Source organism: Schistocerca gregaria, chromosome 3 (assembly GCF_023897955.1).
Source record: "Schistocerca gregaria isolate iqSchGreg1 chromosome 3, iqSchGreg1.2, whole genome shotgun sequence".
Lineage (NCBI taxonomy): Eukaryota > Metazoa > Arthropoda > Insecta > Orthoptera > Acrididae > Schistocerca > Schistocerca gregaria.
Window position 1 is genome coordinate 274771777 of NC_064922.1, and position 14362 is coordinate 274786138.

The 14362-nt window shown below is 43.5% G+C and overlaps 1 protein-coding gene across 1 annotated transcript in view; it reads left to right on the forward strand.

Moving 5' to 3' along the window:
* The window catches only part of LOC126354682 (RING-box protein 1A), a 29481-nt gene extending 16839 nt beyond the window's left edge, over nt 1-12642 (forward strand). The window contains exon 5 of the mRNA XM_050004485.1: nt 11954-12642. Coding sequence (XP_049860442.1) covers nt 11954-11966 — 13 coding nt within the window. The 3' untranslated portion in view covers nt 11967-12642. The remainder of the gene's footprint in view (nt 1-11953) is intronic.
* The last annotated feature ends 1720 nt before the right edge of the window (nt 12643-14362 follow it).

The following is a 14362-nucleotide window of genomic DNA, read 5'->3' on the forward strand; positions in this document are numbered from 1 at the left end:
AAATTCCTCAAGGCCTTTGTAGTGTGAACTGCATTATCGTGCTGGAATATTGTGTATGTAACTCAGTCATAAAGGACACGACAATATGGTTTACCATACTTAAAACATACTACCAAGGATTCACCCTTTCCTCAACAATTAACATATCAGTACTGAAATAACAATATGGGAATTATGGGTTCACCTTGATGCAAAACACTTTCGTTATTTATTTGCTCCCAAACTAGTTTGAGCGACAAATATCTTGATCATCATCATGCAGAAATATCATAGTTATAAAATATTGTAAAACGTTATATGAATATACTGTTTAGTTTTAAATATTGTTTTGTGTGAATGCTTTCACAATACCATATTTACTATGCGTCTAAACATGTTTTTATTATTGTTGCCGCTGTTTCTGGCATATTTTCTGGGTTTGCTTTGTTGCCTTTTTTCTCAGTATACATCATGCCATCTGCAACTGTATGTGATGTTAGTAAACAAATACAAAAATGTTACCTTACATATGTATCATACAGTTGGGATTGTGGTAGTGTTGTGGATACAGTTGGGATGTGTACTGGTTGTTACATAGTTTGTCATGTACTAACATTCATTGGACAGCTTGCAGCAACATTTATACTCAGAAAAACATAATTTTTACACCACTTAGTAAACTGGAACACAACGCTTTGCTGCAATACACTCTTCACCACTGTAAGACAGGGGAGAAAAAACTCTCTCCTAAAAGAAACACTCAGCTACCACACACAGAGACATAAATAAGGAACAGAAGTCGTCAGAACTCCTGCTACAATTTTCATAACGTTCTCACAACATGTGATACATTTCTTGTGACAAAAGTGAATAGCAAGATGGCGTAATTTTTTTGATTATAAATGAGGTGCGAAAGTTAAGTTTTTCTGTTACAAAAGTAGCTGCAAGCCAACCAGTGAATGTGAGTACCCTGTAGACAATGGATGAACTGAGACATTGCATAACAGCAGCTGTGGAAACTATAACTGAAGACATGCTCACTGCAATTTCGGAACAATTTGAATACCTCATTGACATATGCCATGCATCTCGAGGGGGACATATTGAACACCTATGAAATGATATGGGGGGGGGGGGGGAAATTGAGTTTCCCGTTCATCAAAAACCAAAATTCATTGTATGTTTATATTTATGAAACTAATAGACATGCCAAATACGGTGGGTCTCTTTGATACTCCCTGTATAAAACTGACACACACACAAGTTCCCATTCTTGTGTTTGTTTACTAACAGTCACTCACACAGTTGCAGATGACATGATATATGCCGAGAAAAAGGCAACAGATAAAAAGTGCTTGACTCATTGTTTGATATGATCTTCCACCAGATCATGTACAACGCAAAGGTGCCAGTCTCACCTCCAAAAACAATAGTGAGAATCATTGAGGACCCACACTCAATGTCCCAGTTGACTAAGGCTCTACACTGTGAAAGTTTTTGTTATGTATGATGCTGTCAGCAGTAAGGGCACATGGCTACTAGTCAGATTTAAATTACTTGATAGTTGACACTTCCTGCCTTCGAGCTGGTTTCCTCCAATTGAAGTGCTCAGTGTCTTACCCAAACCGTTCACCATTGCCAAACTGCCACAATTGGTCAGTCCACTTCCCATTCAGTGCCCTGCTTTCTTAATTTCTAAAAGCATTCTAAAGCCAAGATCACATAAATATTTCCTGTATCCAAAAGAACCGGTTTCAATAGACTTTGGTGTAATCTTCAGGTCTTAAAAAATCTTTTGTTATCAAATGTGTTCATTTTAAGGTGGATCTCAAACCATGTTGTCATTTGGGTAAACCCAGCACATGAGGAAAGGTTCGTCACAACAAAAATATTTAAATTATATATATATGAGAGATTGTTATGTCACAAAAACACAGTAACGCGTATGTTTATATACAAGTCCTGTTCGAAAAATTCCAGAACTCTGTCCACAAAATTTTTTGTGCATAGACTCCTTCGAAATACTCTACTCCAGATTTGGTACACTGCTCCCAGTGCCATTTCCAATTCCGTAAGCAGTCATGGTACCTTTCTTGCTGGATTGCTCGAAGCACCGTCTGAATTTTATCTCATCCAATGTTGCAAATCTTTATCCTTTCAAAGGGGTTTTCAACTTTGAAAATAAAAAGTCCACAGGCGCCAGGTGTGGAGTTTACAGAAGATGAGACAGTGCAGTGATTTTGTTTTTTGTGCAGTAGTCATGCACCAACAGGGACGAATGTGCAGGTGTGTTTATGATGCAAAAGCCATGAATTGTCTTGCCACATTTTAGACCATTTCTCTCTCTCACTTTCTCGCAGGCATTGCTGCACATCCCAATAGTAACATTGGTTAACAGTTTGTCCCTGTGACACGAATTCATGAACTATTTGTTCAAAGTCAAAGAAAACCATTAGCATAGCTTTGACATATGACGTGACCTGAAAGCTCCCCCTGTGGGTTCGGGGGTAAGAATAGGCCCGCGGTATTCCTGCCTGTCATAAGAGGCGACTAAAAGGAATCTCAATTGTTTTGGCCTTTAATGTGATGGTCTCCTAAGGGGTTTGACCACTACATTTCAAAATTTTCAGTTAGTGCGTACCATTTGGGGAAGGACGCCTTATGTGGAGCATTCTATATCCATCTTGCCTTAAGATCTGGCACATTCGTTACGTCATGGAGTTGGACTTCCGCTGAGCTTCTGGCCACATCAGATGCAGTGTGTTCTGGGTAGCATACCTTCCCTCCATTGTGCACTTCCATCTTTGCTTCCTATATACATGGATATTCGACACCTGACAACCAGCACGGTAGCCAGTCCGTTGTGTTGCGGTCGTCATGTACCCTCTTGGTGGTAGCCCCCTGACTACACAGGGATTGCACTGCTGATGCCTGAGCTGCTACCTCCTCACGTATGCTGAACAGTAGATGCCTATCCCTCTGGGGCATCAGGACTCCCAGCAGAGGCCATCCTGCCAAGTGGTCTTTACTGTGGCTGGGTGGCGCCTGTGGTGAAAACCCCTGGTCGGAGTGGGTGGCATCAGGGTGGATGACCTGCAATGAAGCGTGGCACATCATTTCTCGCTGGTTGGCCTCCACCAGCAGTCTATAAGCGATAGACGTCTAACCTCAACGGCAAGGAATATGACCCAAGATCATTTCCCTCCCTGGCCACTCCTTGGGAGGAACATATGGCTAATGAAGGCAGTGGAGATTATTCACCCCAGTACCTCGTCTGTACACGAGTTGATGGGGAATCATTTATGTCGACCAAGCCTCAGTTTTTTGTGGAGCATTTAGAGGATAAGTTCAGGGTTGTGGAGGGCTTGTCCAAAATGCGCTCTGGGTCAGTTCTCATCAAAACAGCATCCTCTGCCCAGTCACGGAGGTTGCTCACTTGTGACAAGTTGGGGATGTTTCTGTCACCATCACGCCCCATAAGAGTTCAAACATGGTCCAGGGTATTATATTCCACAAGGATCTTCTTCTGCAGTCCGACGAACTACACACCTACCTAGAATGACAAGGTGTTCACTTCGTCCGGCACGTCCATTGGGGTCCGAGGGATAATCAGGTAGCCACCGGTGCCTTCATCTTGGCCTTAGAGGGTGATGTCTTATCCGAAAAGGTCAAGGTGATGGTTTACCGCTGTGATGTGAAGCCATATATCTCTCCTCCGATGTGGTGTTTTAAATGCTGGAAGTTCGGGCATATGTCATCCCGATGTGCTTCCAGCATCACATGTTGACATTCTGGACGTCCTTCGCATCCCAATACTCCATGTGCCCCGCCTCCCATCTGTGTTAACTGCAGATAACACCATTTCCCCTGCTCGCCGGACTGGTAAGATATTCCAGAAAGAACGAAAGCTAATGGAATATAAGACCCTGGACCACGTGACCTACACAAAGGCTAAGCGGAAATATGACAGGCTCCATCCTGTGCCATTACGTCGACCTACGCCACTGCTGCAACAATGCTTCTCCCATCGTCTCGTACGGTTGGCTCTAACATCGGTCAGAATCCACAGGCCCCCTTGATTGTGGGGCACTTCACTTCCTGTTGCTCCTGCTCCATCTACTTCAGGAGCAAACCCCCCCCCCCCCCCCCCTCGCAAGTTCCAACCAGTGGCAAAGCGGACACCTGCAAGTGGCTGAAACAACCACCAGTTGCTGGTCATAGGGCCTCAAGCTCGTTGTCCGTCCCTGAGACTGACCCAGTGAAGCCCTCCCAGCCTGAACCACCGAAGGCACAGTGCGAGAAGCAGAAAAAGAAGGTTCCCAAGAATCACGATGGTGTGCTGGCACCTGTCCAACCGCTTCCTACAAGCTCCGCGTCTGAGGATGAGGTAGAGATTCTGGTGTTTGCTGAAGACCTGGATCTCACCAGACCCTCGGACGCAGTGGATGTCACTCACGCAGGTACTGAATTGGTAGCAGCAAGTGACCCAGCGGCGTAATCTGTCTCTCCAGTCCCTTGATACCTTTTAGAGCCATGGACAATATCATCCTCCAGTGGAACTGCAGCGGTTTCTTCCACCATCTAGCTGAGCTCGGACAACTTATCAGCCTTCATCCTTTCTTCTGCATTGCTCTTTAGGAAACTTGGTTGGTTGGTTTGGGGAAGGAGACCAGACAGCGTGGTCATCGGTCTCATCGGATTAGGGAAGGACGGGGAAGGAAGTCGGCCGTGCCCTTTCAGAGGAACCATCCCGGCATTTGCCTAGAGTGATTTAGGGAAATCAAGGAAAACCTAAATCAGGATGGCCGGACGCAGGATTGAACCGTCGTCCTTCCGAATGAGAGTCCAGTGTCTAACCACTGCGCCACCTCGCTCGGTAGGAAACTTGGTTTCCATCGATGCGAACCTCCGCCCTCATTGGCTATTGGGGTTATTATAAGAACCGGGCAGCTTATGAAAGGGTGTCTGGTGATGTCTGCATCTATGTCTTCGCTCTCTTCACAGCGAGTGTCCCTCTACAAACACCTTTAAAGGCTGTTGCCGGGTGTGGACGCCACAGGCTGTTACTGTCTGCGGTCTCTCTCATACACCAGATGGTGATGTCCCACAGCATGTCCTCACTATGCTGATAGCCAAATTGCCGCCACCTTCCTTGTTACTGTGCGACAAATGCCCATAACTGTCTGTGGGTGGGTCAGTGGCAACAGGTTGAGGTGCCACCATTGCGCATGTATTGGCACAGCACGATCTGTCCATTTTAAATGGTGGTGCCTTCACACACTTCAGCGTGGCGCATGACACATACTCTGCCATCGACCTTTCGATCTGCAGCCCTAGCCTCTTACCGTCTGTCCAATGGACAGTGCATGATGACCTCTGTGGTAGTGACCACTTTACGATATTTCTGTCATTGCCACAGCGTCAGTCTTCTGGGCACCCTTGCAGGTGGGCTATGAATAAGGCTGACAGGGACTTGTTCTCCTCCGCAGCTGCTATTGAACCTGTTTCTCATGAAGTCATTGATGCGGTGGTTCACTCAGTCACCACCGGCATCATTACTGCCGCAGACTCTGCCATTCCCAGTTCTTCTGGGTGCCCTCGGCAGAGAACTGTGCCTTGGTGGTCGCCAGCGCTTGCCGAGGCGATTAAAGATCGCAAGCGGGCGCTCCAGCATCACAAGCAGCATCTGTCTTTCGTAAACCTCATTGCCTTTTGACAGCTCCGTGCACGGGCACACCGCATAGTTCGCCAACACAAGCAGGAGTGCTGGGAACGGTATGTTCCCACCATTGGCGTCCATATCTCTCCATCACAGGTCTGGGCAAAGATTAGACACCTCTATGGCTATCGGACCCCTGTCAGTGTCCTTGCGCTCTCACTGAATGGGGCAATTTGTGCTGACTCTGACATAATTGCCAACTGCTTAGCAGACCATTTTGCTCTCTTTTCCGCATCTATGAATTACCCGTTAAAGAGCGGTTGGAACATCGGAGTCTTTCATTTCACATGCGCCATCCTGAATCCTACTATGTCCCATTCAGTGAATGGGAATTCCACACTGCACTAGCCGTTTGCCCTGATACAGCTCCCGGGCCAGATCGCATCCACTGTCAGATACTGAAACACCTTTCAGTGGACTGCCAGCGATGCCTCCTCGACCTTTACAACTGTATTTGGGTCGAGGGGGAGTTTCCGTCACCAAGGCGGGAAAGTATTGTTATCCCTGTTTTGAAATCTGGCAAGAAACCATTGGAGGCCCCATTAGCCTCATTAACAATCTGTGAAAGTTGCTCAAACGCATGGTGAGCTGGCGGTTGATTTGGGTACTAGTCTCGGGGCGTTCTAGCTCCGTCTCAGGGTGGGTTCCGTAAAGGCCGCTCTGCCACCGACAATCTGGTGAGCCTGGAGTCAGCCATCCGTACGGCCTTAGCTTGCCGTCAGCACCTCGTTGCTGTCTTTTTTGACATGCGGAAGGCGTATGATAAGACATGGCGCCGCCACATCCTCTCTACACTTCATGATTGGGGTCTTCAGGGTCCACTGCCGATTTTCCTTCGAAATTTTCTGGCGCATCGTACCTTCTGCGTGCAAGTCGCGGCCTCCCATAGTTCCTCCTTAGTTCAGGAGAACGGGTACCACAGGGGTCTGTTTTACGTGTCTGCCTATTTTTAATTGCAATTAACGGGCTCCGTTGGCATTGCAGCTGCTGAACGTCAGCTGCAGGGCGCTATCCACAAGGCACAGTTCTGGGTTGTAGTGCATGGCTTCCAGTTTCCGGCTGCCAAGACCTGCGTTATGCATTTTTGCTGGCAACGCACAGTTCACCCTGAACCGCAGTGTTATCTTGCCGGCGAACGTCTTGCTGTGGTGGAAACACATCGGTTGTTAGGTGTGGTTTTTGATACCCGGTTGACATGGCTCCCACATATTTGGCAGCTTAAACAGATGTGTTGGTGGCATCTTAATGCTCTGTGATGCTTGAGCCACACCAGTCCCGTCTGGATTATGGGAGCCTGGCTTATGGTTCAGCATCCCCATCTGCGTTGCGGGTGCTGGACCCACTCCTTCACAGCCGGATCTGACTTGCCACTGGTGCTTTCCGGACCAACCTTGTGGACACCATACTTGTGGAAGCAGGTGTTCCTCCACTGTGGTTACGGTGCCAACATTTACTGGCCGCTTATGCTGCGCATGTTTGTAGCTTGCCCGGGCATCCTAATTATCGTCTTCTGTTCCCGCAGTCAGTTGTCCATCTCCCAGAAAGTCGGCCCCGGTGGGGTTGTACGATTGCCGTCCATGTCAGAACTTCTCTCCGGGCTTGGGGTTTTCCCTCTTCCACCTCCTTTTCGGGCTCCTCTGCGTACACCCACATGGTGTGTGCCTCGCCCTTTCCTTCGGCTCGAATTGGCATAGGGCCCGAAGGACTCGCTCCCTCCAGAGGTCTTCTGCTGCCGCTTTTATTCCATCATTGCCACGTATCAGGGCCAGAGCCCTGATACGTGGCTTTACACTGATGGTTCGATGGTTGCTGGTCGTGTCGGTTATGCTCTAACTCCAGGGGACCATTACAAACAACGATCCTTGCCAGCTGGCTGCAGTGTTTTCACTTCTGAGCTGGTCACCATCTTTCGTGCCCTGAAGCATATCCGCTCCTGCTCAGGTGAGCCCTTTATGTATAGCGACTCCCTGAGCAGTTTGCGAGCTATCGACCAGTGTCTGGTGATAGCTGTCCAGGAGTCCCTCCATGCTCTTGCCCGTTGTGGCTGCTCTGAGGTCTTTGTGTGGACCCCAGGCCATGTTGGGATACCCAGCAATGAAAATGTTGACCGCCTGGCGAAAGAGGCTACCAGTAAATCATCTCTGGATGTTGGCACCTGGAGACTGATTTGCAAGCCTTCTTACACTGCAAAGTTTTTGTGCTATGGGACGCTGAATGGCACAATCTGACTACACCCAATAAACTCTATGCTATCAAGGAGACGACGACTGTGTGGCAGTCGTCCGTGCGAGCCAATTGTAGAGACTCAGTTGTCCTTTGTCGGCTCCACATTGGCCACACCCGGCTGACGCACAGTTATTTACTGTCAGAAGGACCCTCCTCTGTCAGAGCGGCTTTGACAGTGGCCCACATTTTGTTGGCCTGTCCCCTTTTAGTTGTGGTCAGGCAGACATTTACTGTGCCTGATACACTCCCTGCCCTTTTAACAGATGACACTGCCATGACAGGCTTAGTTCTGCGTTTTATTCGGGCAGGGGGCTTTTAGCACTTAATTTAAGTGTTCGTCCTTCTTTGTGTCGAGTGTGGTATTTAGCTTATGGTTTTAGACTGAGTTTTTAATGTGTTTCTCAGCGGTTGGCTTTTCCTTTTCTTGTCTCTATGGTCGGCCAACCACTGTCCCACACTGTATGATTTTTACTTCCTTTTGTCTAGTCTCTGGCTCCGTCTTCTTGGCCTGTCTCGTCTGTTGTCTTTGTCAGTGTTCCTTTTTATTCTGTGTGGGTGTTTAAAATTTTGGAACAAGGGACCGATGACTGTAGCAGTCTGGTTCCTTTAATCCCCCAAGCCAACCAACCTGAAAGCTTTTTCTGGTCTTGGAGAATCTTTCCTGACACATGATTGAACCTTTGTCTCAACATGATAACCTTAGACCCATATCTCACCACCAGTTATGGTTGTCATAAGGTACATCTAATTTTCATTTGCGCAATCCAAAAGCACTTCATCGATTACGAAGCGGAGGTCTTTATGGGCTTGATTTGTGAGCTTTGGGATGAACTTGGCAGCAACATGATGCATTCAAAGATTTTGTGACATGAGCCAAATGATACATTACGTTCTTCAGCAATCTCTTAAGCAGTCTATCTTCGTTTGGGACCCTCAGCTGTGGTGATGTTCCTGACATGAGCATCGTCGGTAGATGTTGAAGGGCGTCCTGAAAAGGGTCATTTTTAACTTCCGTCCGGCCATTCTCAAAACATGTGAACAACTTGTAACACAGTGTGTGGCTTAAGAGCTCATCACCATAGGCTTCCTGAATCATTTGGAGTCTCTCTAAAGGTTTTCTTGATTTTCACACAACATTTAGGCAGATTCATTGCTCGTCTAACTCTGCCATGTCGAAATTTGCAAACTGTGTGGCATGATGTTATACTCAGTACAGCACTGAACAATAACTAAGACACACAACAGTGAAACTTCTGGCAGTTGCACATTAAATGTGCAGGGAAGTCAACCACATTTCGCTCCAAAATACCATTGATTCAAAATTATGAATGTCGCGAAATGTTTTGAACAGACCTCATAAGCTAGACAGCTTTGTAAGCAGTTGTGCTAATTCGTACTGTGACGTAACAATCATCTGTGAGCACTGTCTATATGGATATGGCCATTTGCAAGACATATTTTTTAATACTTTAACTATGACAAACCTTCTATAATGTGGTGGTTTTTTATCTACAATACAACTTGGCATGAGGTCCAATTTAAAATGAAAATGTTTCATAAAAAAACATTTAAGACATGAAGACACAGTAAAGTCTGTCATAGCTGGTTGCTTTAAATAAAGAAATACTTACTTGATCTTGGCTTTAGCATGTTCTTAGCAAATTAAACAGATCACTCCTAGTGCCTTCTCAAAATGAGAAAATCACTCTACTTCATGTGTTTAGATCCCAAATTCTGAATCTGGCTCTTTATTTTGTCACATGCACATGCGTGCATGAGATGCTAACACACAAATTTCGTACACAGCACTAACCAAACACTACTGGATCCTTCTGCACAAGACACAAGTCAGTCTCATATACGCGGATATTACTATCTCAGAAATTGGCTTACATTAGATAAGCTTCACACGACATAACATGAAACCAATTTTTGTATGGTTGCAGCTCATCATTGCAAGCTGGGTATCAGTTATAACAACCTAGCACGCACTGTAGGGCGTAGCACAGTGGGTAGCGTATAAACCTGAAGTTCAGAATTTTATATGTATGGATCTTATCAAGAATTTGATTACTATTTTTATTCATTTCATTGGTTTAAATGTATTTTTTTATTTGTAATACTTTGCTATGTTATTTTTGTTTTCATATTAACTTCATTTGTCCTCATTTTTCTTCTTAAATCTTTTCATTTTGAGTCTGCCTGTGTTGCCTATAGTGTGCTACAAAGTGTCAATGAGGACTGCTCATATTTGGTAATGCAGCAGCTTGTGTAGCCAGTGTGGGGTTGTTTCAGGTAACCAGTGATAGTGAGAAATTACAATTTGTGTTTAACACTAGGTTTCGAATTCTTCGTCTTCAGTTCACTCATAGAGGTTAGCTTTAATCACTGACAACAAAACAATAGTGATTTTAGTTCTGCCACAGATTTTTGTCCACCACTTTCTCAAATACATTGCGCATCACGAGGTTGTGGTTAGGTTTTGACAAGAGTTTAAATTCAGAGCTACAAAATGTCTTCTACAACAGTTCAGTCATTGGTCACTTAGTCATTATAGACAGAGCATCCCTTGTTCCTATCGTACCTCACGGGGGCTGCGTCCAACATTGCTCTGTGTTACATAAAACAGCACTTCTGAAGCGACTTGCCATGTTCGTGCGCCACCTGTAATCAAGTGGTAGCCAGCAGCTGCATGTGACAGATGTCAACTGTAAAGTAATTTATATCGGATTATAGAGGTCTCAACTCATCTTTCATTAACCTGTTGCCAACAGACATGGTGACAAGGACTAACATCTGCCCTGATTTCAACTGTTGTCTGTTCGTTAGAAAAAGTTCTTGTCGTTTAGCCCTTCTGGAAGGGCCCTGCATACTCTTCTTGCCATACTGTTGTCCTGATTCCATCTCATCCCCACTCATAGTACAGTCGTCACACTACTGCCAGCTGCCTGTGTGATCCATCAGTATTGTTGTCCCATGTCCCTTACTTTTGGCAAGTACTAGGATGGTCTTCACTTATGTATGACTTCAATGAAGAGTATGCAGAGATTTAATGCAGACATTTATTAGTTAAATTGCAATGTTTTAATAATGATGAGTTGAATTTTCAGAAATCTCACCTCTGGTTTCTCAGTGTATTTCACCGTTCCTCCTGCTAGCACAAAAAATTATCTTTCAAGATTGCTTTGTCCATTTTTTGTTTTATTTTATTTTTTAGTTCTGTGAGTTGTTTTTGGAATGATTTAGTGTATAATTTATTTTATTCAGTTAATGCAACTTCTATCTGTATCAAACAATAAAAATACCATTGTTTGCAATTTGTCGGCCCCTGCATTCAGCAGTGTTTAACACAACCAAACTATCACTTAAAGGAATGATAGATGTACTTTACATTTCATCCCACCTCTCAGTTACGAAGTACAGGAGCTAAAAGTTTAACGAATTTCCACAAATGGTTTGTTAAAAAATAGGCAGTGTTACAGTATTACGAAAAGTATAGTTGCTATTCAATGTATAGTGGAGAAGCTATCACTGATAAGCAAATCAAAAAGACTCAGAAAAAGAGCCTTCAGCCAACAAGGGCTTCATCGAAGGTAGCACGCACGAGCTTGCTCGTTTGTGCGCCCCCCCTCAACCTCCCCAACTGCCGCCCAACCTCACTTCTCACCCCCCCCCCCCCCCCCCCCCCCCCCCCCACACACACACACACACATGACAACTCACATACACATGACGGCTGTCTCCTGGTTTTTCCATCGTTGAATAGGCAATGTTACCTGATTCTTGATCATACTTTTCTCGTGGACTGTTGTTAAAAACTTCTCAGTATGTTGATTAATTCTTGATAATCAGTGTGGTACTTGTAGAAGTTACCACCTGTTGAAATATAACTTGAACAGGATTATTTAAAGATAAGTTTGTGTTTCTAGGGTTTTGTTTCCCAGTGTAATACTAATTTTTGAGTTGATTAATAGTAAACAATTTTACAACGTGAGTACAGAGTTTTGAATAAGGGATTTTGTTTTTCAGGTATGGCCACTGATGACAGACAAAGTTGTATGTACATCAGTTCATCGAAGCACTGACAACGCCTGGATTACATCAGCTGACAGTGTTTCCAGTGGGAAAAAAGCAGATGTTGTCTAATACATTTTTAAATTTCTGAAATATCTCTCCTTAATTGTTATTAATTAGTACTGAATGTAAACAAAATTTATGTGATTGTCATGAATGTATCTTGAACTATTGATTGTGATTTAGATGATGTTAAGCTTTCAAATTCATTTCTAGTTTTACTGGCCATTAAAACTTTATAAGAAGTTGTCAACCAATTTCATAGTAGTACTAAGAATGGTATGTAAATGTAGTATGCTTAGCTATTGGTCAGTGCTTCTTTGGGACTGCTATGTGACATACCTGCCTACTATGCTGATCCTCCCATCATCATCATCATCATCATCATCATATCCATCTCCATGATCATGATAACCACCACAACCACCTCCATTACCACACCCTTCTTGTCACCACCACCACTACTACTACTTCAACTACTACTACTATTTGGTATTGTTTATCATAATTGTTTAATGTACAGTTTGCATAGTGAATGAAATTCCTAAGTTTTGATAGTCAATAATGTTATTATTTGCAATAACAGAGCATTCTTTCATTATGGAAGTTTTGTATTGGAATTAATTAAAAAAGATCTGCCTACAGTTTCTGTGTTTCTATACTTGTAAGCTACTTCTGATTCATGTTAAGATAGCAGTTTCATGAGCAACCTTTATCTTTTATGATAGTTCCCATTCATGGTTTCCCTTTATTACTTCATGAATACTTTGCCTTCACACAGCCATAATGTTAAAGCTGCAGCAGTATATTGTATCAACGGATGGTAGAAATTACAAGAACAGAGTTATTTTGTCTTTGCAGTTAATGGAAAAAAATGGCTCTGAGCACTATGGGACTCAACTGCTGTGGTCATCAGTCCCCTAGAACTTAGAACTACTTAAACCTAACTAACCTAAGGACATCACACACATCCATGCCCGAGGTAGAATTCGAACCTGCCGCCGTAGCAGTCGCACGGTTCCGGACTGCGCGCCTAGAACCGCGAGACCACCGCGGACAGCAGTTAATGGAAAGTCAGCAGTTTGTAAAGAGAGTAACATTGCTGAATTTTTAGATGTTGCTACATTCTGGACCTTTTCATTAATTTTTTTAATTGGTATGTTTTTTATATCATTGAGATGAATCTAGTTACATGGTTGCTATTGTCAGTTAGAATGAATATTATAAAATTGCAGGATCACAAATATATCGTGAATGGTAGTAGTACTTGCGTCATGCTGTCTATAAATGTGAATGTTTAATACGAGACTATTAAGCCCCCATTTAACAAAGTTAGTATCGCATAAAACTGACGTTAATGATAATTCATAAATGCTAAACTATTATGTTGTGTGCTCTTGTAATGCCAAACAATGTAAACTACACAGGTAACCAGAATAAGTTGTTTTCACTTATTTGTGCTTTAGATAAATATTTCAAATTATAAGCCATTATATTACTCTTCTTGATGCAATGGAAGTAAATTTTTAAAATGTATTATCTAGCTTTGACAGTCTGTTCAGATATAAAGCACAATTGTGTGTTGTTTTCTGTTACAGAGATTTAAATGTATTTTGTGCTCACTTTTTGTTAGTCAAACACTGATACATGATGTGCCTCAATCAGTTGGAGTAGGTGCATCACAACAGTGTTTTCTGATATCTTGATCTCACAGAGACTGATAGTTCATCCACTTATTCATTCCTTTGATACTGGTAATAAAATGTGGCTGAATTACAATTAGTCCAAAAATGTTTTTAAATCAAACATAAAATAAACTATCGTATGTAATGAACAGAACTGCCTCTCCAGGTGCTAGAAGTAGTCACTTAGACATTGATTTAGGCCTGTCGGTCTCACTTTTTATCGATGTCTTCATTATTTAAATTGTGTAATTGCAGAAGTTGAATGCTCTATGGGATAGTGTCATTTTGGTCAGTGTGTGTTATATGTGAGGGTGGTAACCAAACAGTGCTAATCAAAGACAGCACCAAGTTTGTGTCTTCATTTTGTTAGTGGGAATTCTACAGAAGATAAACAATACTTAATGTTACAGGAGAGAATGAAAATTTGTGCATATCCTACAGTGCTTGTTATGAATTTAAAGCCTGGAGGTTGTAGGGTTGATGGGGTAGTATTTGCCAGTTGTGCTTAGTTGTCATAGAAGCTCTTGCATTGCAACATACAATCAGGATTTTTTTTTTTTACAAACAGTATTTCCTTTATTTGCTTTCTGGATCCTATTTTTGAGAATTTACAGCAGTAGAGGGAGACCTTGCTATCTTACCACAGTGACTACTGCGCGCGCGTGCACACTAGATTGTG